General features: G+C 44.3%; 1 protein-coding gene across 1 annotated transcript in view; it reads left to right on the top strand.

The window, feature by feature from the left end:
* SLC17A9 (solute carrier family 17 member 9) overlaps positions 1–22,624 on the top strand; it is a 61,455-nt gene extending 38,831 nt beyond the window's left edge. The window contains exons 5-13 of the mRNA XM_068262640.1: positions 6,181–6,311; positions 7,264–7,360; positions 11,050–11,146; positions 14,811–14,898; positions 17,239–17,273; positions 17,358–17,473; positions 17,785–17,840; positions 18,622–18,651; positions 20,464–22,624. Of these exons, the coding sequence (XP_068118741.1) occupies positions 6,181–6,311; positions 7,264–7,360; positions 11,050–11,146; positions 14,811–14,898; positions 17,239–17,273; positions 17,358–17,473; positions 17,785–17,840; positions 18,622–18,651; positions 20,464–20,633 (820 nt within the window). The 3' untranslated portion in view covers positions 20,634–22,624. The remainder of the gene's footprint in view (positions 1–6,180; positions 6,312–7,263; positions 7,361–11,049; positions 11,147–14,810; positions 14,899–17,238; positions 17,274–17,357; positions 17,474–17,784; positions 17,841–18,621; positions 18,652–20,463) is intronic.
* The last annotated feature ends 1,954 nt before the right edge of the window (positions 22,625–24,578 follow it).

Genomic DNA, 24,578 nt, shown 5'->3' with positions numbered 1-24,578 from the left:
AGGGGTTTCACTAATGATCTAATGATGTTTTGGAGAAACGGTAAAGATTTCTCGTGGGAAAGGGAGCATCGGCTACTGATTCGGATGAAGTTCAATCCTGGGTTAAAGTTGCTGTTTAAGGTGTCCATTAACTATCCAATTTACCAAAACCGTCCGATCTGATTGTTGGGAACGATCAGAAACTATCGTTAGGGCCCACCAACTGAGTGGGAAAATAAGCAAATCAGATGGCGGCCATTCAGGAGGGACTTGGTCACTAATGTAACGTGTTTACAGGTGTCTCCTGACCTTGCGTAAATATGTGAAATGCTCGCTGGGTCTTTAGCGTCAGCAATGCCCATTATCTGTCGCCCCTCCTCCTTCATAGAAACAGACGCGCCCCTGGGCTGTACCTGTGAGACGTGTTTGTTCAGCGATTGGATGCCACAGTGTTGCTCGAAGAATTGGGCTCAGTCCTGATGGGGCAACACTAATTGAGTGTGTGCACATGGCTTTCATTGCAATCATGCCGAAGGTCTGGGGCCCTAACAGATAGCCGATCGCTGTAACAAATGCTGAGCACTTTTGCTAGCGTTTGCTACAGGAATTTTTGGGCACAATTTGCAAATGGAAGCGCTATACAAACTACTGCCGGCAATTCTACAGCACTTCTGATTTGGGTTATTTTTTTGTTCTGTTTCCTGTGTCATTAAAGTTTAAACTACTTTCCACGTCTCCTAGGCCAGGGGTGTCAAACTTAACCACTTCATCCTAACTGGACGAGTTTACACGTCCAGTGTAGTTGTGGAGGATGCACCAGCAGTGTGTTACTAAATTAGGCACATGTGGTATCACTTTAACCGGGACGAATTGTAGAATACATTTTGGTGTGTTTTAAAGCTTGGCCCCACATCACATAAGAAATGGGTAGAGACAAACTCAATCCAACATAAAAATGTATTTTTACAATTATGATCAAACTTGGGAAAGTATTAGTAAAACTACACAAGACATATGTGGTAACATTCTAAGCATGATAGGTAGTAAAATAGCTTTTAGGGTGTTTTAGGGTTGAGGTCCATGTCTTGTGTATTCATTTTTGTAACAAACTGAATCAAAAGCAACATGTTCGTATATTCTGTACAAAAATCAAGACTTGTAAAAGGAAAACAAAGTGCCAAAATATAAAAGAAAATTAACTATATTGTTACCTTAGGAACTTGGCTTTTTAAATACGTATGCCATGAGGGTATATTAATGTTATTTTTGGAAATAAGGTCTTGTAATCATCGATAGTGTACAAAAAGAAAGCAAAAAACAATAGCAATATTGCCACCATACATTGTACAAAAATGTTGTAATAACCAGGATGGATAAGCAAATAACATTTTGGGTTTAACTTATACAGTAGTTAGCACTGTTTATTGTAAAGCTATAAATGATGATGTAACTGAAGAAATAGTGTGTTTTTTCAATTCCCCCCCCCCCCACTCCCTATTTTCCCTTTAAAATGCACAGAAAATTGAGTAATTAATAAACAAAAATATCACTCAGCCTAATTTGTCCTGAAAAAAACAATACATAGATCATTTAGGCATCATAAGTAGTAATAAAGTTATTGGCAAATGAATGGGAGGAGCGCATATATGTGAAAAGTGCACTGGGACTTTGCAGTGGGCCAACCTCAATGTCTACTGGCCACCTTCCTCCATTATAAAGTTCCCTGGTGACTAGTGGTCCTCCCTCACACATACAGTTCCCTGGTATCTAGAGACCCTCATCCTCCCCTATACAGTTCCATGGTGCCCAGTGCTTTCCCCCTATCTATCCCATATGGCTTTCCTGGTGTGCCAGGGCTTCACCTCCAATATAGCTTCCCTGGTGGTCTAGAGTGGGCCAAAGATAATGCAAAGTGGGGAAACCACTTGAGGGCAAAATTTATGGCTCTGAGGGCCAGATTTGGCCCATGGGCCAGAGTTTCACATGTATACTCTAGGCCAATTTTAGACCACTTCCGGTGCGTTACCCCGCCCCTAGCACAAGAGGTCATAAGCGCTTTTTGATCTCCAAATAGGGAAGAGCTGATTACCTCTTGTACTGGGGGAGGAGAAACTCGTCGTAAGGTGGCAAAAATGGATCTCTGGAGACCTTGCAAGTGGTTTAAACTTTATTTACAAATGAAAATTGCCAACAAAGTTGCTGCAAAAACACAACTGAAAAGCAGGGCTCCTATCTTTTGCATTGGAGCGCAAAAGCTGCAAGGCCAACCGCAAACCCGAAGCATACCTGAAAGAGCTCTACTGGGCCTTACGCCTCAAGCTGTGCACACATGCTACATTTCTCTCCCATAACCTTCGGTAAAAATCGCCGGTACAGGTGTCCCTGAAAGTCATTCACCTTCTCTCCCAACTATCCTCTCCATCAGACCTGGCTCGCCCAATCCTTGCTCTCCTAGAGTTCTCGCAGCAGGGTGCCCTCCCACTTCTCCTCCCTCTCCATGGATCAGTCAGGCATTGTGTCTGTACAGGGATCATTCCAGTCACCCGAAACTATGACTAAGGATCATTTTGGGTGACATTTGTATCTCCATGTAGCTGAATGGGTGCAGTTACACCTGCCGGACCTCTTTTCCTGCCAGCCAAGAAGTAGTGAGTCATATATAAACTGGCTCCTCAGTTGCATAGGTCTGCCAATGTATGTGAAGATAGAGCCACATAAGATGTGTGTATTGAGCACACGCCTAATTTTATGACCGCATCATACCTGCACAAAATAAAGATTGGGAGCTCCTCCTAGGACAGTCAGTGACATGACTTATGTGCTCTGTAATGTGCTGCATGAGATGTCAGTGCTATATAAATACATAATAATATTATGGCAGGACATTAGGCTATGTCTATGGTGGGATTAGATAGTGAGCTCCTCTGAGGACAGTCAGTGACATGACTATATACTCTGTAATGTGCTGCAGAAGATGTCAGTGCTATATAAATACATAATAATAATAATATGGTAGAGGCATTAGACTATGACTATGGTAGGATTAGATTGTGAGCTTCTCTGAGGACAGTCAGTGATATGACTATGTGCTCTGTAACGTGCTGCAGAAGATGTCAGTGCTATATTAATACATAATAATAATATGGTAGGACAGTGGACTATGACTATAGTAGGATTAGATTGTGAGCTCCTCTGAGGACAGTCAGTGACATGACTATATACTCTGTATTGTGCTGCAGAAGATTTTAGTGCTATATAAATATAAAATTATAATAATATGGTAGAGGCATTAGATTATGACTATGGTAGAATTAGATTGTGAGCTCCCCTGAGGACAGTCAGTGACATGACTATGTACTCTGTAAAGTGCTGCAGAAGATGTCAGTGCTGTATAAAAATACATAATAATAATTATTATATTCAGCAACTGTGCAATTCAGATAAGTTGATATTTGTCGCCACCTTCTGGGACGTTTAAATATGACAACCATAACCGGAAGACTAACGCAGCTACTGTATGTAGCCTAACTTAAAAGTATGATCTGTTTAATTATAAGCAGTAAATTCTTAATCTAGTCAGTAAGCAAACAAGCAACACAGTCTGAATAAAGCAAACATGCATCTGGGATCCCGGCGTAGATCTCTATCGGTTATGCCCGGCAGCAACGTAATGTGATCTGCCAGTGTGTGCTGGCCTGCTCGCGTGTTTACCGTGAGCAAAGAAAGAAAAAGAAGCACTGCAAGCCATGAATGAGATGACTGATCGCTGTTTGTAAATGTATAGACTCCTGATGGCTTCGCTCTACTATAGTTCAGCCCAAACAGTTCAGACTCTGATCGTGGTAGTTATTAGGTGAACCGTTGTGATTGAAACCCAGTGCTGGCAGATCTGATTGTGGGTGTTGTGGAAAGGGGCCTAATCACGCACAGAAACAAGGGAAATAATTCATTTCCTTGGCGGTAACCCAGAGTCAGGCTCGAGGTGGGAAAAAGCCAGGAAGAGCGCGGTAATCCCGAGCCTGACTCTGGGTAGCCACCGGGAGGTCTATACAGAGCCTGAAGCGCAGCGGGCATTTCAACTCCCCTCCCCCGGGATCCAGACACCGGCAGCCATTCTCCTTCCGGTCCTCGGAGGTTCTTCTAATTTGTCGTCATGACAGATGGCGATCTCACTATAGGGTTACAGTGCCACCCAGAGGATGCAGGACGAATTGCATTACTGGATCCAAGGGAGGTAAGTTTAGGGCTGCCGCAGATCTCACTGCGGTATGATTTCTTTCCTGCTTTTAGGGTCTAAAAGCGTGCAAAAAAAGGTGCCATTTTTCGACCCCAAAAATCTGGAAATGATCATACAGCCAGGGAGGTTAATAAGCTGGAGATCCCGTGCATGAATTGCGTAGCTTATGCGTCAGTGTTTTAGATTATGGCCATCTTCCTGGATCACATGTTAAAGTAAACCTGAAAAGAGAGGGATATGGAGGCTGACATAGTTAGTTTTTTTTAAACCGATGCACATTGCCTGGCTGCCTTGCTGATCTTCTGCCTCTAATATTTTAAGTCATAGTCCATGAACAAGCATGCAGATCAGGTGCTCTGACTGAAAGGGGAACTGAAGAGAGCGGTATATGGAGGCTGCCATGTTTATTTCCTTTTAAGCAATACCAGTTGCCTGGCAGCCCTGCTGATCCTCTGCCTCTAATACTATTAGCCATAGCCCCTGAACAAGCATGCAGATCAGGTGCTCTGACTGAAAGGGGAACTGAAGAGAGCGGTATATGGAGGCTGCCATGTTTATTTCCTTTTAAGCAATACCAGTTGCCTGGCAGCCCTGCTGACCCTCTGCCTCTAATACTATTAGCCATAGCCCCTGAACAAGCATGCAGCAGATCAGGTGTTTCAGACTTTAAAGTCAGATCTGACAAGACTAGCTGCATGCTTGTTTCTGGTGTTATTCAGCCACTACTGCAGAGAAATAGACCAGCAGGGCTGCCAGGTAACTGGTATTGATTAAAAGGAAATAAATATGGCAGCCTCCGTATACCTCTTACTTCAGTTCCCCTTTAAGTCTAACAAGATTAGCTGCATGCTTGTTTCAGGTGTTATTCAGACACTACTGCAGCCAAATAGCAAGAAGTTTTAAACCAGGATGATACCAATTATTGGCTAACTAAAAATGAATAAAATTAAGCAAGCTTTCGGCCTTGCAGCCTTCGTCTGGCTTATATCCTGTTAGTTTGCAAACTGGTGGTACAGACAGTTTATATACATGCAACATCAAAAGGGAAAACAGATATTTTTTCAAGCATAAATACATGTCATTAAAATGCCTTAATTCACACAGACCATCGACCTGGGGTTAGAGGTTGTAAGCTAAGATAAGGATCCTTGTTTAACACCTGCTCACAGACCTGGGAGTTGGACTGACACAGAGGTATCGTAAATTCTTAGTTCACAAGTTCAGCTATAATGGCTGACAAAGTTCAAATATCATCAATCTCATACCAATATAGAAAGTTGTTGTCCTTATTCAAACCGTTCTGCACAGCTTTGAACCAATTTATAAATTTTGTTTCTGCTATTAATCGATCATTTGACGTTTTGAAGCCACCCTTCAGGGCAGTGACATGAAGCCAAATAGATAAGCAGGACTGCCAGGCAACTGGTATTGTTTAAAAGGAAATAGGTTAACATTCAAATTATGTTCTAAGGAGGACCCTCTGATTTCTTTGACCCCAACGGTCTGTGAATTAGAATGACCAGCATTGCAGGAGCTAGCTCTTGTAAAAAGACTGTGTAAGTTAAAGTGTACCTGACTGATGAAGTAAACTTATACACATATAGTAAAAGTCCCTTTCTGTTTTCCAGTACAGCTAGAGTTAAAAAAAAAAAACCACTAAAATACTTGAGTTGTTATCTTTGCAATATACCTTTTTGTCAGCAGCTTGTCAAGTCAATGCAGTTTCCTGAAAAGTAAAGAGAAGCTAAAACAGCTGAGAAACAAGAGACCGCTTGAGATACTGATTCAGTTCAGGAGGGTTCACACACAGTCATTACTTCTGCTTCTTCTTTTTTTCAGCCTCCATCTCCCTCTCAGTTCAGGTGTCTTTTAAAATGCAGTGAGCCGATTGGTTGCTGTGAGCTGTCATGTTTGACTAATAACAGGAGGTGGTCTCGGCTCTTATCGCTGTCTGTGTCTTCTAGGACTCTGCTGATTGGAGGAGCTGGCTCTCTGATCCTGGACTGGTATGGCTGGGAGTACGTCTTCTATTTTGCTGGACTCCTTCCCCTGGCGTGGGGTTACTGGGTGTACACTTACATGGAAAAAGACAAAGGTGAGCTGTGAGAAATATTATACAGCTCACATTTCATCATTAAGAGAAACTGAAGTGAGAGGAGTCCATTGAAAAAGGGTACTAACGTCCGCAAAAGATAACTATTATTATCCATGTAGACCGATCCATCTTGATAGATTAATCGTGTCAGACATTCATATCGAATATTAACAAATGGTCGCTCCATTTAAACAACGCACATGTGGCTAGTTACGCACTTCCTTAAAGGAACACTATCGCGAATATTGTAACATTTAAAATGCAATACAAATAACAAGCATGTTTCTTCCAGAGTAAAATGAGACGTAAATTACTGTTCTCCTATGTTGCTGTCACTTACAGTAGGTAGTAGAAATCTGACAGAAGTAACAGGTTTTGGACTAGCCCATCTTCTCATGGGGAATTCTCATGGTTTTTGTTTAGTTTCAAAAACACTTAGCAAATGGCAATTGCTCCATCCAACTGCCCCCAAAAAAGTGTGCAGCGAGCACGGAGGCTGGCCCAGCATCCTTGTATAAATCCTTTTCAGGGAATGTCTCTTTTTTAAGAATAAAAGCCTTGCTGTGAATCCCCCATGAAGAGATGGGCTAGTTCAAAAGCCGTCAGTTCTGTCAGAATTTAACTATTTACTGTAAGTGACAGCAACATAGGAGAAAAGTAATTTATGGCTCATTTTACTCTGGAAGAAACTTACTACTTATGATATGATTACATGTATTTTCTAATTTTAAGTTTTTCGCGATAGTGGTGTTTTTAAGCTTATCGCTTCTGCTTATCATTCCAATCAGTAGACGATCACTTCATTCAAACATGCACAGATGTTGTTCGTTGGTTGCAATCCGCCAGGGATCACTCGCGAAGCACCATGTAAAGAGATATAAACGATAACCAGATTTTTACTCTTAAGGAATCTGCTGATCTGTCACGCTTGTCCTCTCTTATGTGTTTACAGAGCGATATGTGATATTCTCAGATCTGGGGAAAACCTGCTCCACATCCACACATACCAGCGTGCCTTGGAAGAAGCTACTGATGAAGCCTCCAATCCTGTAGGTGTCTCCTACCATCTGTTTAGTTCTACAGGAGTTCTTTCTCCTTGAGGAAAATTCATGAAGCAGCATGTGATCGGTTTGGAGATCATGTGATCACCTCAGCTGGTGGCAGCGATTCGGTACGTCGCTTCCGCCACACTGCCAGAAACAGGCCTTCAGGGAATGCCGCGTTACTATGTGGTGTTCCCCATCTGGCATTGGAAAAGCAGGAAGTGAAGCGCGCTTGCGCTCACTTCCTGTTGTGGGTTATGCGAAAGTGCACGTAAGCATATTGTGAAAGTATGCTTCCACGCATGCGTGTCGCCGCTGTGTTCATTTTAAAAAAAATCACGCGTTGTCATAGACTTCCATGATCTGCGGGCCAACGCAGATTACCGCAGCTTGCCGCAGAAGATGCGCGTTAACATAGTTTTGGACCTGCGTCTGGGATGCGGCAAAAAAGTATGAAAGTCTGCATAGACTCTTATTGCCCAGCGGTAAAAATACCGCATAGGTGTGAAAGGGCCCTGCTGTGGCTGGATAATGTACTGGTTAAGGGCTCTGCCTCTGACCCAGGAGACCAGGATTCAAATCTCAGCTCTGCCTGCTCAGTTAGCCAGCATCTATATCAGCAGGAGACACTGGGCAAAACTCCCTAACACTGCTACTGCCTACTGAGCACGCCCTAGTGGCTGCTAGTCCAAAACCTGTTACTTCTGTCAGATTTCTACTACCTACTGTAAGTGACAGCAACATAGGAGAAAAGTAATTTACGGCTCATTTTACTCTGGAAAAAATGTACTTCTTATTTGTATATGTTTGCACATATTTTAAATTTTACAGTTTTTCGCTGTAGAGCCCCTTTAAGAGGGTTGACTATTGAAGTCGACTTACACACAAGGTCGACTTGTATTAGAGTATATATACGGTAAGTTAGTGTTAGGTGTTGGTAGGGGTTGATGTGACAGGATAATGGATGAGATAGTAGAATATTTGTATCTTTACTGATATCCTACTATCTGCTTCATCCATCGCCCAGATTACCCCCTGAGCCTCCATTACCTGTATGCAAATTATCGGTTTCTGATTGGCCATCTGTAGCTAAGAGGCATGGGTGCAACGTATTGAGGTAGAACGCTGCCTCTATACAGTGACTTATCTAGAGTGGTACAGGCATGGCTCATGTCATGGGCACAACATCCCTCATGCTGCACTGCCATACTGGGGGATGCCTCACTACTAGAGTTGGGCGAACAGTTCGGCTGTGTTAGCCGAACTGCAGACGAACTGTTCGGCTGCCCAAGCTGTCATTTATCTGTGGCTCTTACTACTTCACTCATGACGTCACACACATGCGCAGAGAGTGCCCGGCAACGGGAGCGCGATCTAGGACGCGCTCCGCAGGGCCAGCGCAGACGTACTACTCCGGGTCATTGCGACCCGGAAGTAGTAAGAGCCACAGATAAATGACAGCTTGGGCAGCCGAACAGTTCGGCTGCAGTTCGGCTAACACAGCCGAACTGTTCGCCCAACTCTACTCACTACCTATACTGGGGGACACCTTTCATTACCTTTACTGGGGGAACACCTATTTGAGGGCTTCTTATATTGGGAGACACATTTCACCACCTAAACTAGGGGGCTACTTTATACTGGGGGACATCTCTCACTACCTATACTGGGGAGCTAATTATACTGCCGGAAACATTGGTCATCACCTATACTGGGGGGGGGGGGGGGGGTGGTACTTATACTAGGTGATATCTAACTACCTATACTGAGGGAATCCATATACTGACATGGGACCAATTTATGCATAATAAATTGTGGTACTTGGGTAACCCAGCTGCTTAATTCTGATATCTAAAGACAACACATGTAACTTCTGCAATTTCCAGCTTAAAAAACACGAATATATGCAAAAAAAGAAGCTGTTATAATGGGGTAGGGGGATGGTCTGGAGGGGGAGCGGGAGGGGGGCAATTTCAGTGTTTGCCAGAGGCGCTGTATTACCCAGATATGCCCCTGTCTCTATATAAAGCATTTGTCACGCTACACCTTGATAATGTGGTTCAGTTTTGGGGAGTCAGTTGACAAAATATCTGTTCTGGAAAGGGGGAAGAGAAAAGAGCCTAATGCCTGCTACACACCATGCAATATTCCCGTCAGGGACGGATCAAGACCAAGTTGCGCCTGGGGCAAGGTCAGATTTTGGCGCCTAAAGGTCAGGTTTTGCCGCCTAAACTGCCATTCATTTTGACGCGTTTTTAAGAATTCAACAAACTGCGCCTGGGGCAAGATACCCGCTTGCTCCCCCCCCCCCCCCCCCCCTAGATCCGTCCCTGCGTCAGTTCAATGGGAAATTTCTTATCTGATCATTTTCAGCATGTCCGATCTGCTTCTGATCAAGAAAGGGATCGATCTTGAGATCAGTGCTGCACAAAGTTGATCATTTCTCGATGTGAAGGAGGTCGGACATGCTCAAAGAATGGGAAATCTTCCCCTCGATCTGACAGGACAATTGCATGGTGTGTAGCAGGCATATGTTTTTTGGACACTTGGAGAACGTCTGTTATGAAGAAAGAGCAGCTAATCTCAGTGTATTTACTCTTGAGAAGAGGAGATTATGGAGGGGGAAAATGATCGTCTTGTATAAATATTGAAGTTGGCGCACAAAGAAAGTTACATGGAAAAGCTCTGCACATTATAAGGCCACTTCAGCAAGCTGAGGACACCCCTTGTAGGAAATGGGGGTTTGGGGGCCTATTCATAAAAATGTATACTGATAACTGATTGCCACATGTCTGTTCGCCAGCATTTATAGAGGGGCGATCTGTTTATGGTAGCGTTCAGAGTGTTGAGCCTTCAGATCTTTAGCAGCATCAGCAGCAACCTCTTGTACTAACCCCCAAGCTTTTGTAGTATTATTATTATTATTTTGCGGCATGCATTCTCCAGCTTCCAGTTCCATAGCAAGGCTAGCAGCACGACCATACAGCACTCAGCCCTGACCTGTTGACCAAAGGATGGGGTCCTGATCCCACTGGGTGACAGTACTCATGTGAGCATACAAGGCTTTACTGTTTAATATTATTATTGACCTTGGTGAATTCTTAAAAGGAACCAGAGGTGAGAGGGATATGGAGGCTGCCATATTTATTTCCTTGTAAACCATGCCAGTTGCCTGGCAGCCCTGTTGATCCTCTGGCATAAGCAAACCCTGGAACAAGGATATAGCTAATCCAGTGAAACCTGAGTCAGAGTACATGATCTGCTGCATGCTTGTTCAGGGTCTATGGCTAAAATTATTAAAAACACAGGATCAGGAGGACTGCCAGGCAACTGGTAAAGGAAATAAATATGGTAGCCTCCATATCCCTCTCACTTCAGGTTCCCTTTACAGTGGCCCTGTAGTGAGACAGATATGGAGGCTGCCATATGTATTAACCTATACATATTGCCTGGCTGTCCTGCTGATCCTTCTGGCTAGAGGTGGTCAGTAAAATGGTGTCTTGCATGCGCATTCTATGTAGTTTGCAAGTGAATTTGATTGTTCCAATTTCAAGCTTCATACGATTTGTAGAGCCTTTCTTAATCGCATGGCCTAGATGTCCCCCCTTTTTTTTAAGGTGACCACACCCTGCGTGTGTAAATGACCGATGAGACTGGCTGCAGCTAATGATCTCTTCTCGCCCCTCCCACTTTAGGGCTGTGGTTATCGCCCAGTTCTGTGTGGCCAGCACCGCCTTCACCCTCTTCTCCTGGATTCCCATATTCTTCAAGAGCCGATTCCCCGATTCTCAGGTGAGGAGTGTCGCCAAGATGGAAAATAACTGAATAGTAGCGGACTGGAATAATTCATTTTGCTAATCGTTTTTCGCCACCTACTGGTCTAATGTAAGAACAGCAGCATGCTAAGTGGAGTTCTGGTAACAAAAGGAAAACTTAACTGCTTATTAAAGTGTACCTGAGCGAACCTCAGGAGCAAAAAACTTGTACCTAGTGTAGTATGGATACAGAGGCGCCAAAAGGATAAAAGTATCTAAAAAGTTTAAGACATGAGGAGCCAGTGGTGGACTTGCCTCCTCCAAGCACACACAAAAATTGCCAATGTGTTTGTCAAATACAACAAGTTTATCTACATACTCTGGGGTACAATGCAACACATTTCACAGGTTTGATCCCGCTTCATCAGGCAATAATGGAGAAATAGCATATGTGATCAGCAGAAGAGCCAGGCACCTCTGATAAAATCTTGTTGTAACGATTGTGGAATTATCTCCGTGGTCAGCGCACAAGATGTGCGCGGACACTGCGGAAATTCCCCACAAACGCCTGAATAACAGAACCCAGCTGTGGTGCAATGCACCTGTAGAGGGGAATTCCCACCAGCAGATGGAGCTGTGGAGTTAAGAGGAATAAACCCTCTGCACTGCCACAGATGCCAGATAGGAATTGTACGAGGGGAAGTAATACAGGGCAAGATAGCCCCTAGTGAAAGAGAGTGAGCACAGAGACGGAATGTATGTATGTCCACCAATCTAGTCGCCACCTGGCGACGATGAACACACAACAGTGAAAACCAAGTGGGAAAGCAATCGCAAGAGTGGCGATTGCTAACAGCAACACAAGACAGAGTAAAGACAGAGCATAAGTGTAGTAAGAAAGACACAGCAACAATAATCAGAACGCCAAGGAAAATAACAAACGCACTCGCTAATCGCGGTCGCCGCACAAGAAGCGCAACAGCGACAAAACACGTAAATTGCGCGGTCTCAGCACGAGAAGCGCAACAGAGACAAAATGCGCCAACCCTAACTAATGAACCCAGAAACACAAACAAATAACAGAAACGTTTGCTAATCGGTTGCCCTACCTCAGGCAACAGCAAGCGTTTACTCAGGACAAAAAGACAACAGGAACAAGTCAGATAGGATCCACTGCTCTTCCGCAAGAGCAAGTGGGATCCGCACACAGGAACAGGACTGAAAAGGATCCACTGCTCTTCCGCAAGAGCGAGTGCGATCCGCACAACAAGACAGACAGAAGGAGCAACCAGCAGCAACCGCAGCCGAGGTTATACTCCAAGATACAGACTAGAAAGATCCACCGCCTCTAACGCTAGGGCAAATGCGATCTAAGTTTAAGACAGAACAATTCACTATTGCCAACCGCTGGCGACCGTGCAATCGCACAGACAAGACAAGACAGAATAGGCAGTACAAATTATACACAAACTGACTGCACTAAATAGGAATGCAAGGAGCACTCCCCAGGAATTAACTACACTAAGATAGCAATATTAGCAAACAATAAGCTGAGGGCTGAGACTCCAGGTAAGTTAGCAGGAACAAACCTCTATGACCAGCAGGGAATTCTGGGAAGAAATGGTATTTATACTGCAAGCCATCAAAGGAAGCAGTTAAGCAATTTGCATGACAAGTGGATGCAAATTCCTCCCTAGAACAGCAGCTCTGAAACTCTTTTCCAGAGACCTGCAGCACTCAGACCTAAAAAATGGTCAAACAGCTGTCTGCCTGTGCAGACAGCAGCGCAGATCATTACACTTGTACTTTTATTTAGTCTCGAGAAAAGACGCCTTAAGTTGCCCATATATCACTCGACTTGACGGACGATCAAGCATCCAATTTGATCATTCTGATCGGAAAAGATGAAAATTGATGCTGCCATAAGCATGTCCGATCGACAATTCAACCAATTTCTGCCTGAAATGGTTGAATGTGTTGATCGGATAAGTTGCAAGATTTTGGACCAACGTGGTCAACTGAGTGCACGGTGGTAACATAACTGAACCCCTGGCGCTGTTTCACCGAATGTGAATGTGGGGGAACTACTTTACCCGTCCGCTGTCTCCCACCGTGGCCCCCATGCATCATCCGCATTGTTGCTGGGCTTCCGTAAGGACATGCGGCCCATGCGTGATGTGCTTTAAGTACACCTATAGGGGAAAAAAAGTGCTCCTAGGAGATACTTCCATAGGGAGGGGGAAGCCTCTGGATCCTAAAGAGGCGTTCCTCTCTGTCCATATTTTCCAGCACTAGGACTTCCCCATTTCCCCCCCCCCCCCTGAATATCCGCTGAGAAGGGCTTGTCGGCTGCGCAATTTTCAGTAGTGGCTTTCCGGTTTCAATATTTTTTTATTGGAATTTTCAAAAATGTTATAAACAATACGTCAAAGACCTATTAATACAAATGATAAAATTAAAAATAGTTTTTACATAACAATAAATTATTGAATAACATTACTGTTAATTTGTAGAGATGTACAGTTGCATGCAAGACAGTGGTGGCTTTCCAATGGGCTCCGGTGGAAATGACAGAGCCCGATCGGGTCCGCTCTAATGCGCTGGCTCAGGCAGCTCGCACCTGCTCAGTAGTGCGGACCCAATCAGGCTCCGCTATTTCCACTGGAGCCCAAAGGGAAAGCCAGTGCAGTGGCGCGGAGCATGTTTATATTTACCTTTTTGCCCGGGGTCCCAGGGGTGGAAGGCGTCGGTGAGCCAGGGTTGGCGGGGGGATCCCCTTTAGGATCCAGAGCCTTCTCCCTGGCGAGGTGAGTACCCCCTGCGGGAAGTTTTTATTCTTACGGGTGTACTTTTAACTTCAGAAATGCGGAAAATCTATGGGGACCACGGTGGGAGACAGCGGACATGTAAAGTATTAAATGCATGGGTGGGGGCCACATTCACATTCCCGAGAGATTTGCATGCTGAAACAAGCAACAGATCTCTCTCCGGCAATATTGGATCAGAGAGAGATGTCTCTTGGTCAATCTGCCTATATATAATCTGATGTATGGGGGCCTTCACATGAGGTTTAATTAACATGTACACACATCAGAGGGCAATATAAAAGCTTGGCGGATTAGCTTTTTGTCCCTAGGCTTGTGCAAAGGACCTGGGGACATGATCTGCGTATGGAGAAAAAAAGTTGTATCCATTTACTTAGGAAAGGGTTCGCTACAGTGTAAAATGATTAAAATGTGCAGTGTATTGCCACAGGAAGTAGTTGCGTCAAATTCTATATCTGCGTTTAAGGGGGCTTAGATGCTTTCCTTGCATTGAAAGACATCCGTGGCTATAATTACTAGGTATTTACCAGTGGTGTTGATCCAGGGATTTTATCTGACTGCCATCTGGAGTCAGGAAGGAATTTTTTCCCTTTTGGGGCCAATTGGACCATGCCTTGTAAGGGTTTTTTGCCTTCCTCTGGATCAACCGTGATATGTGAGGGTGCAGGCCAGTGTTGTACCCTATTTTCTGGTTAAACTCGATGGACGTATGTCTATATAACTTTGTAATATGCTGATACCAGGTCACAATGAGGAGCACTCGAGGGCCAATTATCTTCCAGTTTTTTCCTATTGCATGCTGGGAAGTAAAGAATAATGTAATTTACAGATAAAAGCACATGCACTCTCGCCAATCTGTTCCTCCTCTTTCTCCAGGGTTTGGTGTTCAATGTTGTGCCATGGCTCACCGCCATCCCGGCTGCCTTACTGAGCGGACGTCTGACAGATCATCTTATTAAGATTGGTAAGAAACTTGAACCTTTTTGTCAAATCCGTCACTCCATGACCGCTCTTGTCTACAACAATTTCATCAGACAAAATGGAAATCTTGTACGTACGTGTGTACGCGCGACACAGTAGATCAGACTAAGCACCTGAACAGACGTGGGCAACTGTGTGTGGGCACAGGAAATTGTGGGCGTGCTGTTCACCAAACAGTGTTAAGACGCGTACACCCGCCATACTGTAGCTAATGACGGGTCTGTCAGACCCTCCCGCTGGGCGTGCGTTCTGCTGACAGTAGGATAGCTACAGTATGGCATGTGTACGCGCCTTTATGCTCAGCCTATCTTGAATTATCTGCAGTACCTGGAAAGTCCTTTCGAGCTGCAGACTAAAATGAAAATCTAACTCCATAATGACCTTTAACTACAAAATTGGGGTTTGTGTAGTGCAAATATATGCTGAGCATCCATATAAAGCTGTCCTTCTTTAAAGGAGGACCCCAGAGCCTGTCTAACTCATCTTCAACTTCCCCACCCCCATCGTTTCCACCTCATGTTTTATTGGTTACAGTTACTCATTTAATTAGATTGTTTGCCTTTCTTACAACTTTCCAGCGGTGTAATCTTGTAGTGAGATATTTGTTTTTACATCTCCTGTTGTGTTGAGATTGATCAAATGAAGAAAAAGATCCGCACCACCTTTAGAAAAGCTTAGTCTGTTTTATTGGAAAAAGACATACAATTTGTATGTCTTTCCAATAAAACAGACTAAGCTTTTCTGAAGGTGGGGCGAATCTTTTTTTTCATTTGCTACAGTTTGAGTCCCATGGTGTCCGGGACTATTGGATCTGCACACCTGACCATCTGAAATTGATGGAAGCCAAGCAGGTGCGACTCCACACTCAAAATTAGTGTTGAGATTGATCAGCAGCTTATCTCAGGCATCCTTTTGTGTTTCACAGCAACTTTTTTTTGGGTGATACAGCTAATGTTTTCAGGCTCATTACATCTAGCCAGACATCTGATTATTTGATGCAAAATACACCGGGAACCTGTCTATACAATTCAGCTATGTGATTTATTGAGGAACCCTTGAAGTTAGAGCAATGTAGAGGCAGACATTTGTTTCCATCCTACCAAAAAATATATTCCAGTTCCCAGATGTTTTTTTTTTTTTTTTTTTTTTTGCTACAGTTTCGGTGATGTCTGAGTCATGCCTGGAACAAGCATGCAGTTAGGTGATCTACATACTGGTTCTGGGTTAGTGACTCGCAGGAAATTGAAGGTGGGGGATCATTATAACAGCCCAGAGATGCATAGAAGATGGTATCCTTCTGTGTGACTTTGACCTTGATTCACTATACTGAGCTGCTTCAGCAGCGCAAGATAAAAAAAAGCGCGACCGTTATGCACACCAGGTGCGGTCGTGCTGCATAGCATGCCTTACTTAGTTACACGTGCTACATACATAGCAGCGTGCACTCCTTTAAATGCCGTATGAAGAGAAGCTCGAACAGAGGCTGCAGAATAGAGTAAAAATGTTTATAAAATAGGGCAGTAGTGTAGGGCAAGGTGTATAAGTGTGGTAACAACCATGGGTTACCACAAAGGCAACCACTGGCAGGTGGGGATGTTATGACCTGACCCCACTTAGGTTAAGAAGTCGTTCTCTGTAGATAGTAAACAAGGGGGTAACAAGGGGTAAAAACGGTTTAAAAAGGGCGGCAGTGGGGGGCTTGCCTCTCCAATAAGTAAAACACTGTTTTGATTAAGATTCAACAAAGATACCCTTTATTTAAGTACTCCACAATGCAATGCGTTTCACAGGTTTTATCCCGCTTCATCAGGCAATCAAAGGAGTAAAAATTAGTACAAGTCTTGGTCAAAGTCAAACGCCTACCTCTGTCTGCATTGTGGAGTAAACTAAACGGTATCTTTGTTGAAGTTTAATCAACGCAGTCTGTGTTTTACTTGTTGGGGAGGTAAGCCCCCCACTGCCGCCCTTTTTAAACTGTTTTTACCCCTTGTTACCTCCTTGTTTCCGATCTACATAGAACAACTTCTTAACCTGAGTGGGGTCAGGTCATAACCTCCCCACCTGCCAGTAGTTGCCTTTGTGGTAACCCACGTTTGTTACCGCACTTATACACCTTACTACTACCAATTGCTTATTAAAGGTACACCGTTATTTTGGGCTCTCGGTGTTACCTTTTCTCCTGCAAGTTCTTCCTTTAAATGCCGGGGGCTGCTGTGAAGTATTGCGACCTCGATACCTCACTAGCGCGGTCGCTACCGTGTTAATTAACATAGTTACTATGGTTGTTTGTAATACGGGTCTCTTCTCTGTCTCTCCTCACCAGGACACAAACCCATCATCATCAGGAAGCTCATGGAGGTATTTTTCTCATTTCCTCATCTTCTGAACATTGGCCAGGTGCCTCACAGTCTCCTCCTCTAATAATTGATGTGGTCTCTGTAGGTCATTGGAATGGGAATCTCCAGCATCTTCATCTACCTCCTGAGCAAGTCCACCAACTTCTGCCAGGCCATGGTCTTCATCTCTGTGGCAGTGGCACTGCAGACCTTCAACCACAGGTGAGGACCTTCCAGCTGTTGTGATTGGCCTGTTCATGGTCACATGATTATGATCTCACACCTGACGGATTGGGCTGCTCAGGGTCACATGTTGTAGATATCACACCTTCTGACTGATTGGGCTGTTTATGGTTACATAAGGATCTCACAGCAGCTGCAATTGAACTTTTCATGGTCACATGATAAAGACCTCGCATCTCCTAACTGATTGGGCCTTTCATATTATTATTATTGTTATTGTTGTTGTTATTATTATTATATTTAATATATTTATTAGTCAGTGAAGTAACAGTAATTCCCTTTTTTCATAGTGGCCTAACTGTGAACATCCAGGACCTGGCCCCATCCTGCTCCGGATTCCTATTTGGTGAGTATAGTATATATTCCAATGGTGCTCATTCTCATGCATAGCTTACTGTAAGTCATTTTTAGTCAGTACAATTCCATCTCACTTTGGCTACCTTTACCGCTACAGTCTCGTCACATTAAACTTCCTGAACATCTTCAATGTCTGATACTTCCATTGCTGCAACTTCTAAAAAATTCTCCCCACCCTGTCTACAGAAACTGCCAATCCTAGTAAACAATCTCATAATATTTTGCCTTCTATCCCCTTATCTGAGAAATCGCTTCTACCAACATCCACAATCCATCATACATGCAGCAGCAGCAGGTTATCCATAGTTTTCACTACTCTTCACCTACTGCTCCTCTCTGCAGATATCTACACTGGCTCCTCCCACCACTCCTCATCTGCTTCTCCTCTCTGCAGATCTCTACACAGGCTCCTCCCTACACTCCTCAACTGCTGCTCCTCTCTGCAGATCTCTACAGAGGCTCCTCCCATCACTCCTCATCTTCTGCTTCTCTCTGCAAATATTTGCACTGGCTCCTCCCACCACTCCTCATCTGCTGCTCCTCTCTGCAAATCTCTACACAGGCTCCTCCCACTGTTCCTCATCTGCTGCTCCTCTCTGCAGATCTTTACACAGGCTCCTCCCACTGTTCCTCATCTGCTGCTCCTCTCTGCAGATCTTTACACAGGTTCCACCCACTGCTCCTCTCTTCAGATCTCTAAACAAGCTTTGTAGACTGTTTGACTTGTTACAGAGTGTAATATCAATATTCTTTTCTGCTTTATCCTTTAGGAGTGGCTAATACTGGCGGTTCTGTGTTTGGTAAGGCATTCCTTCATTTATCTGATATGAAACTATCGACTCTCCACATAAGCTGTAATCTAGTAGCTCATCATTATTAGTGTTTTGCGGGGCCGGATTTTCCATAAGGCACAGTAGGGGTGTGCCTACAGGCGCCTTATGTCGGAGAGGCGGCCCCCTCCTCAGATCACTGACCTCAGGAGCTTACAGTCTAATCCCTGCTTACACTTACACCCTTATCCTTGTCTCATGTCACTAAGGATGATACGAGACAGTGATTAGAGTGTAAGATTCGGGACAGTTAATGACATAAGGCAGGGACTAGAGTTCAGAATATTTTTATTGGGGTGTGTGGCCTGTGTCGGGGGTGGAGTTTAGGGCACCTGTACACCTGTGCCTACAGGCCTCTAAGTTGCAAATCCACCCCTGGTTTTTTGATGATGCCCTGAAATTCTGATCATCAGACTGCAATGTACGTTTCCTCTGTCGTGCCTGAGGCCTCTTGCACACTGCACGCGATTCCGATTCAGATTCCGCTTTTTAATCAGTTTTTACATCCGATTCAGATTCAGATTTGCAGTGTGCAGGGAGCAAACTGCAAATCAGAATCTGAATCGGATGTAAAAACTGATTAAAAAGCGGAATCTGAATCGGAATCGCGTGCAGTGTGCAAGAGGCCTGACACTTGTTTCTGACTTTGCTGCTTTGAACAGATCGGGTGAGAGGCAGGTACTGCTAAGTCACCTCTTGTCTGATTGAGTTTTGCTGCTTCCTAATCAGTTAGCCAGGCGAGTCCTTTCAGCTTATAGAAAATAAACAGCAGTCAGTCTAGAGGGGGAGGGAAGAAATTAGTACACACAGTAGTTTCTGAATGCTGTCATTTTCAGATGTACAGTACACCCTTTGTCTTATGCCAGTTTTCAGTAGTCATGCCCTCCGTCCACCACAAGGGGTCACTATGAGATGACAGGTGATCTCATTCTTGCTTGGACCAGGTTATAATTCTATGTTAAATTCCTCATCAGTTACTCCAGGTTTTAGTATCTTTGTTAAAAAAAAAAGCTTAATGTCAGATACTTTGCATTAAAACCTGCAAACCTGTTTATGTTCTTGTTTTCAAAAGCAAGACCTTGTGCCTAAAAATACAGCACAGCTTAAATGGAAGCTGAATTATGTGTGCTGCAGTACAATGAGCATTACATTATCATTAAGTATTTATATAGCACTTCTGCAGCACTTTACAGAGTACATAGTCATGTCACTGACTGTCCTCAGAGGAGCGCACAATCTAATCCTACCATAGTCTAATGTCCTACTACATTATTATGTATTCATATAGCACTGCCTCCTTCTGCAGCACTTTGCAGTAGGCAGCGTGACCAGAAGCAGCCCTGGTGTGAACTTGGCCAGCTGCTATCTATCAGACCTGTAGGAAGACTTCCGGGGTCCATCTTTATGGATCCTTCTACTTATGCCTTTACTCTACTTTATACTCTGTGGCTTGTATATGCATTGTACCTACTGTATGTATCCTAATGTATGTATATGTATTCACTGCATGGATATACTGTATATGTACTGTACTAATGTATGCACACTGTACCACCACCGACCCTGTTGTGCCAAAACCAATTCCGGGTACATCTCGCGTTGTACTTGGCGAAATGAACTATTCTGATTCTGATTTTAGTTGGCAGGTTTGGAAATGAAAGTGATTGTCTCTGTGTGCACACGATGGCTGCCAATCAGTTTTCATTAACCTTTTGTTGTTTTTTTTACTTGTGCTTTTTCCTTCTTGTTGTTAATATTCCTGACTTTGTGTCCCCGCTCTAGGTATTCTTTGGGTCTACCTCTCTGGTTACCTCCTCGATATCACTGGATCCTGGGACTCCATGTTCCACCTGATAGTAGCTGTGAATGTGTTGGGCTTACTCATTTATTTGGAGTTTGCCAAGGCTGAGAGGATGGACATTGAGTCATCTTGTAATGTCCAAAAGGTCTAGATGAAGATGAATAGTCCTCAAGGTGGTTGTTAACTCTGGACGAGATCTCAGGCCGACAGCTGAATTGTGTAAACTTTGCAGATCTGAGTTTGGGACGTGAAGACAGCCAGTTCCTTGAGGGATCTCCAGTTACGTCCTGAAGATTGTTTACACTTTGGAGGCCTGAGACTGGTAGTGAAAGATGAAGGGTGTTTCAGAGAAGGTCCAAAATGAAAAATATGGAGGATACCACGGAGAAGTCCTCAGATTGCAAACTGAAGATGGTTTAGGCCGTGGAGGCCTGAGAATACTAGCTGAAGATCATGGATGCATCGGATGAAACTTTAAATGAAGAAGATGGATGATACCATAGAGAAGCTCTCAAGTTGGAAGCTGAGAATCCTCATCCGATCATGAATTAAGGAGTGTTGATACCAAGGAAGAGCGAAGCAGGTCGTGTTGGCACTCAGCAACGAAACTATGCGCCCCTTAGCTTTAATGTTATACTACGTGGGGCATGTAATGGTAATTTGGGGTTCTGGTGATCACCGGACCCTGAAATACACCCTGAATGGTATTTTACCCCCCGGGAATTTGAGCGGCAGCAGGGCGAGCCATCATTAAGCTCCCCTGCGCCCAGCTCACCGGCGGCGTATGTATACGGGAAGAGATCTCAGATTGGCATGTGATAGGTGGAGGACTCCAAAATTTCCAGAATTTCCGGTTCAGGACCAAAAGTTGAATTGTGCATTGGTGGAGGGGTTAAATGGAGTTTTTTGTTTTTTTTAATGAAGTCCTTTGATATACCTCAGCTGAAAGCTATGTTTGCTTTGAAAATGGTGGTCGGAAGTGCAAAGCAGGACATGACTACCTTTTTGATATTACCCATGAAACCTCTACTCATGAACATGCATGCTTGGTTCAGCCAGGCTCACATGTGAATGAGAAGCAGAAGACTCCTGAAGCCGAGGAAAGCAGTTGCCGTCATCTGAGAAAAAAACTATATGGCAAATCGCTGTTCCCCTAAAACATCGTACACGGGCTAGATTAAGACTCGCTGGGACGGCCTTGTGAGGTCATCTCCTCTGAGATAGTAGAGGTGTCCTCCGAGGTCGAGTAAAGAAAGATCCAGCACGCCGAGCACATTGTCTCCCTCTTTACCTCACCAATTGGAAGACGCTCCATCGTCTTCCCCCATCCCATGAACAGGACGCATCGCTCAGCCAATGTATATGTGCTCGTGCATGGAACTGTTGCACTAGGGGACTTCAAGGACATCCGAGGTGAAAAACAAACTGATCAGAAAACCATTGTATCGATCCTCCTTCACCTAAAAAAATGACCTTTTTTTAGATATCCCACAGTTTCATTTTATATTTAAATCTAGTTTTGAATTTTTTTTATTTATTTTTTTTACTGTTTCATTGTCTCTGCTCAATGACACCTTCATTGAAGTATGCCAGAGCTCAAATCTATGAATTATTAACCCTTTTTATCTCTTTCCCGCTCTCAGAAGCCATTCACTGACAGGAAATTGTTTTATGGCTGTAATTACTTATCAGTGAGGGTTATGCTATAGTCTGACCCAGTCTGACAGAAAATGTCACTTGCATACCTGATGTTTAACTCCTAAAGTGAACACAGTCTAGTTATTTGTGTGCTAGGCACTGTACATACAGATGTCTATCTCATCATGTCACATGTCACCTCGGCTGTCCTTTATCAGATGTCCTCCTCATCTACACTTCAATGGAAGCAGATTTATGTCTACCTACATTAAATTCATAAGCCCCAGAGGCCAAATTACATATCATGACATTGTCAGAAGGGTGCAATAAAACACTAAAAGGTTGTTTCTAGTAAAATAACCTACAAATGCTTATTCTGGCACAGAACACATTCCCAACTCGAAGGGATACAATCCACATGAGCCATTTTAATATTGTAATTTATTGAAAGGATGTCTTGCACCATGTACAGTTTAATAGAATTTTAATAAAAATTGTACAAAATATAGTGTCCTTATTACATTTTTATATTGGGTGTACAACTTAACACATAATAATATACAGTATAATCTCATTATAGTAAACTCCAAGGGACCAGGAAAAGTGGTTTACTATATCAGAAATTGTCTTAGAAATGGCCCAGCATGCCCTGGTACCTTATCTGCTGCAAAGGACCAACTCTGTCCTCCCATTGGAGGTACAGTACAAGCACTTGCACATTTGGTGGACTACAAGGTTAAGTATACCTTAGGACTGCATAGCAAGGCTGGATAAATCGCTAGTACACTATCCAGTGCTCCTTTAAAAATTGCAGCAGTCACTTAACCTTCCTGGCGGTAAGCCCGAGCTGAGCTCGGGCTATGCCGCCGGAAGGCACCGCTCAGGCCCCGCTGGGCCGATTTGCATAATTTTTTTTTTTGCTGCACGCAGCTAGCACTTTGCTAGCTGCGTGCAGTGCCCGATCGCCGCCGATCCGGCGCGCCGCAGCCCCCCCCCCCCCCCCCCCCCCCAGACCCCGTGCGCTGCCTGGCCAATCAGTGCCAGGCAGCTCTATGGGGTGGATCGGAATCCCCTATGACGTCTTGACGTCGGTGACGTCATCCCGCCCCGTCGCCATGGCGACGGGGGAAGCCCTCCAGGAGATCCCGTTCTTTGAACGGGATCGGAGGGGCTGGGGGGATGCCGCTGAGCAGCGGCTATCATGTAGCGAGACTTTGTCTCGCTACATGAAAAAAAAAAAAATTAAAAAAAAAAGATTTGCTGCCCCCTGGCGATTTTTTTAGCACTTCCTGTGAGTGGCTCCGATACCTCCGCTGGTGGGACTTGCAGCGCGTGTCCTGCAAAACTTTCTGCTTACAGTTGGGCCAATCATGAAGCTTCTCTTCAAAATGCAGCCAATCGTGATAAGGCTCTCACATCTGTAAAGCTAGTGGCTCCGATACCTCCGTGGGCGGGACTTGGCACTCTCCTCTTCACTCTCTTTAGTTTTGCAGCGAGTAGGACCAGGCTGCTTGTTTGTACAGAACTGTATATCCAGAGTTGGGGCCACTCTTCCTGTCTTACAAATGTTATCAGGCGTCAACTCACCTGCAACCAGCCTGAGTAGAGCAGCCAGCCATGGGTTTCACACTGACATATGACGCATGCACCGCCCACTGTTTACTATATCCAGAGTCGCATCATGTAGGGGCCAAAAAACACATTTACTATAACATAAATTATGTTGGCGTTTACTATACCGGGCTTTGCTTCCATAGACTTATATTGGAGATTGGCAAGGACCTGGAGTGGCAGTTTACTATACCCAAATGTTTACTATACCAGAGATAATTATTGTAACATTATACTGTAATACATGTGGGAGGGAATTCAACGTGTTTCGTTGCTACACTGAGGAACAGCAGCAGAAATTACATTTTAGGGGGGCTGACTTATGAAACCTCACAGGTCTCCTCTTCACTGGTGTCCTTTTCACTTATACAAAGACGCAGAAACCTCCCAGGTCTCCCCTTCACCTGTACAGAGATGCAGAAACCTCCCAGGTCTCCCCTTCACCTGTACAGAGATGCAGAAACCTCACAGGTCTCCTCCTCACCTGTACAGAGATACTGAAACCTCACAGGTCTCCTCCTCACCTGTACAGAGATACAGAAACCTCACAGGTCTCCTCTTCACCTGTACAGAGATGCAGAAACCTCCCAGGTCTCCCCTTCACCTGTACAGAGATGCAGAAACCTCACAGGTCTCCCCCTCACCTGTAGTGATGCAGAAACCTCACAGGTCTCCTCTTCACCTGTACAGAGATACTGAAACCTCACACTTCTCCTCCTTACCTGTACAGAGATACAGAAACCTCCCAGGTCTCCCCTTCACCTGTACAGAGATGCAGAAACCTCCCAGGTCTCCCCTTCACCTGTACAGAGATGCAGAAACCTCACAGGTCTCCCCTTCACCTGTA

This window comes from Hyperolius riggenbachi, chromosome 12, assembly GCF_040937935.1.
Source record: "Hyperolius riggenbachi isolate aHypRig1 chromosome 12, aHypRig1.pri, whole genome shotgun sequence".
NCBI classification, from domain to species: domain Eukaryota; kingdom Metazoa; phylum Chordata; class Amphibia; order Anura; family Hyperoliidae; genus Hyperolius; species Hyperolius riggenbachi.
Note: the sequence above shows the minus strand (reverse complement) of the source record. Positions and strands in the feature narration are given on the sequence as shown.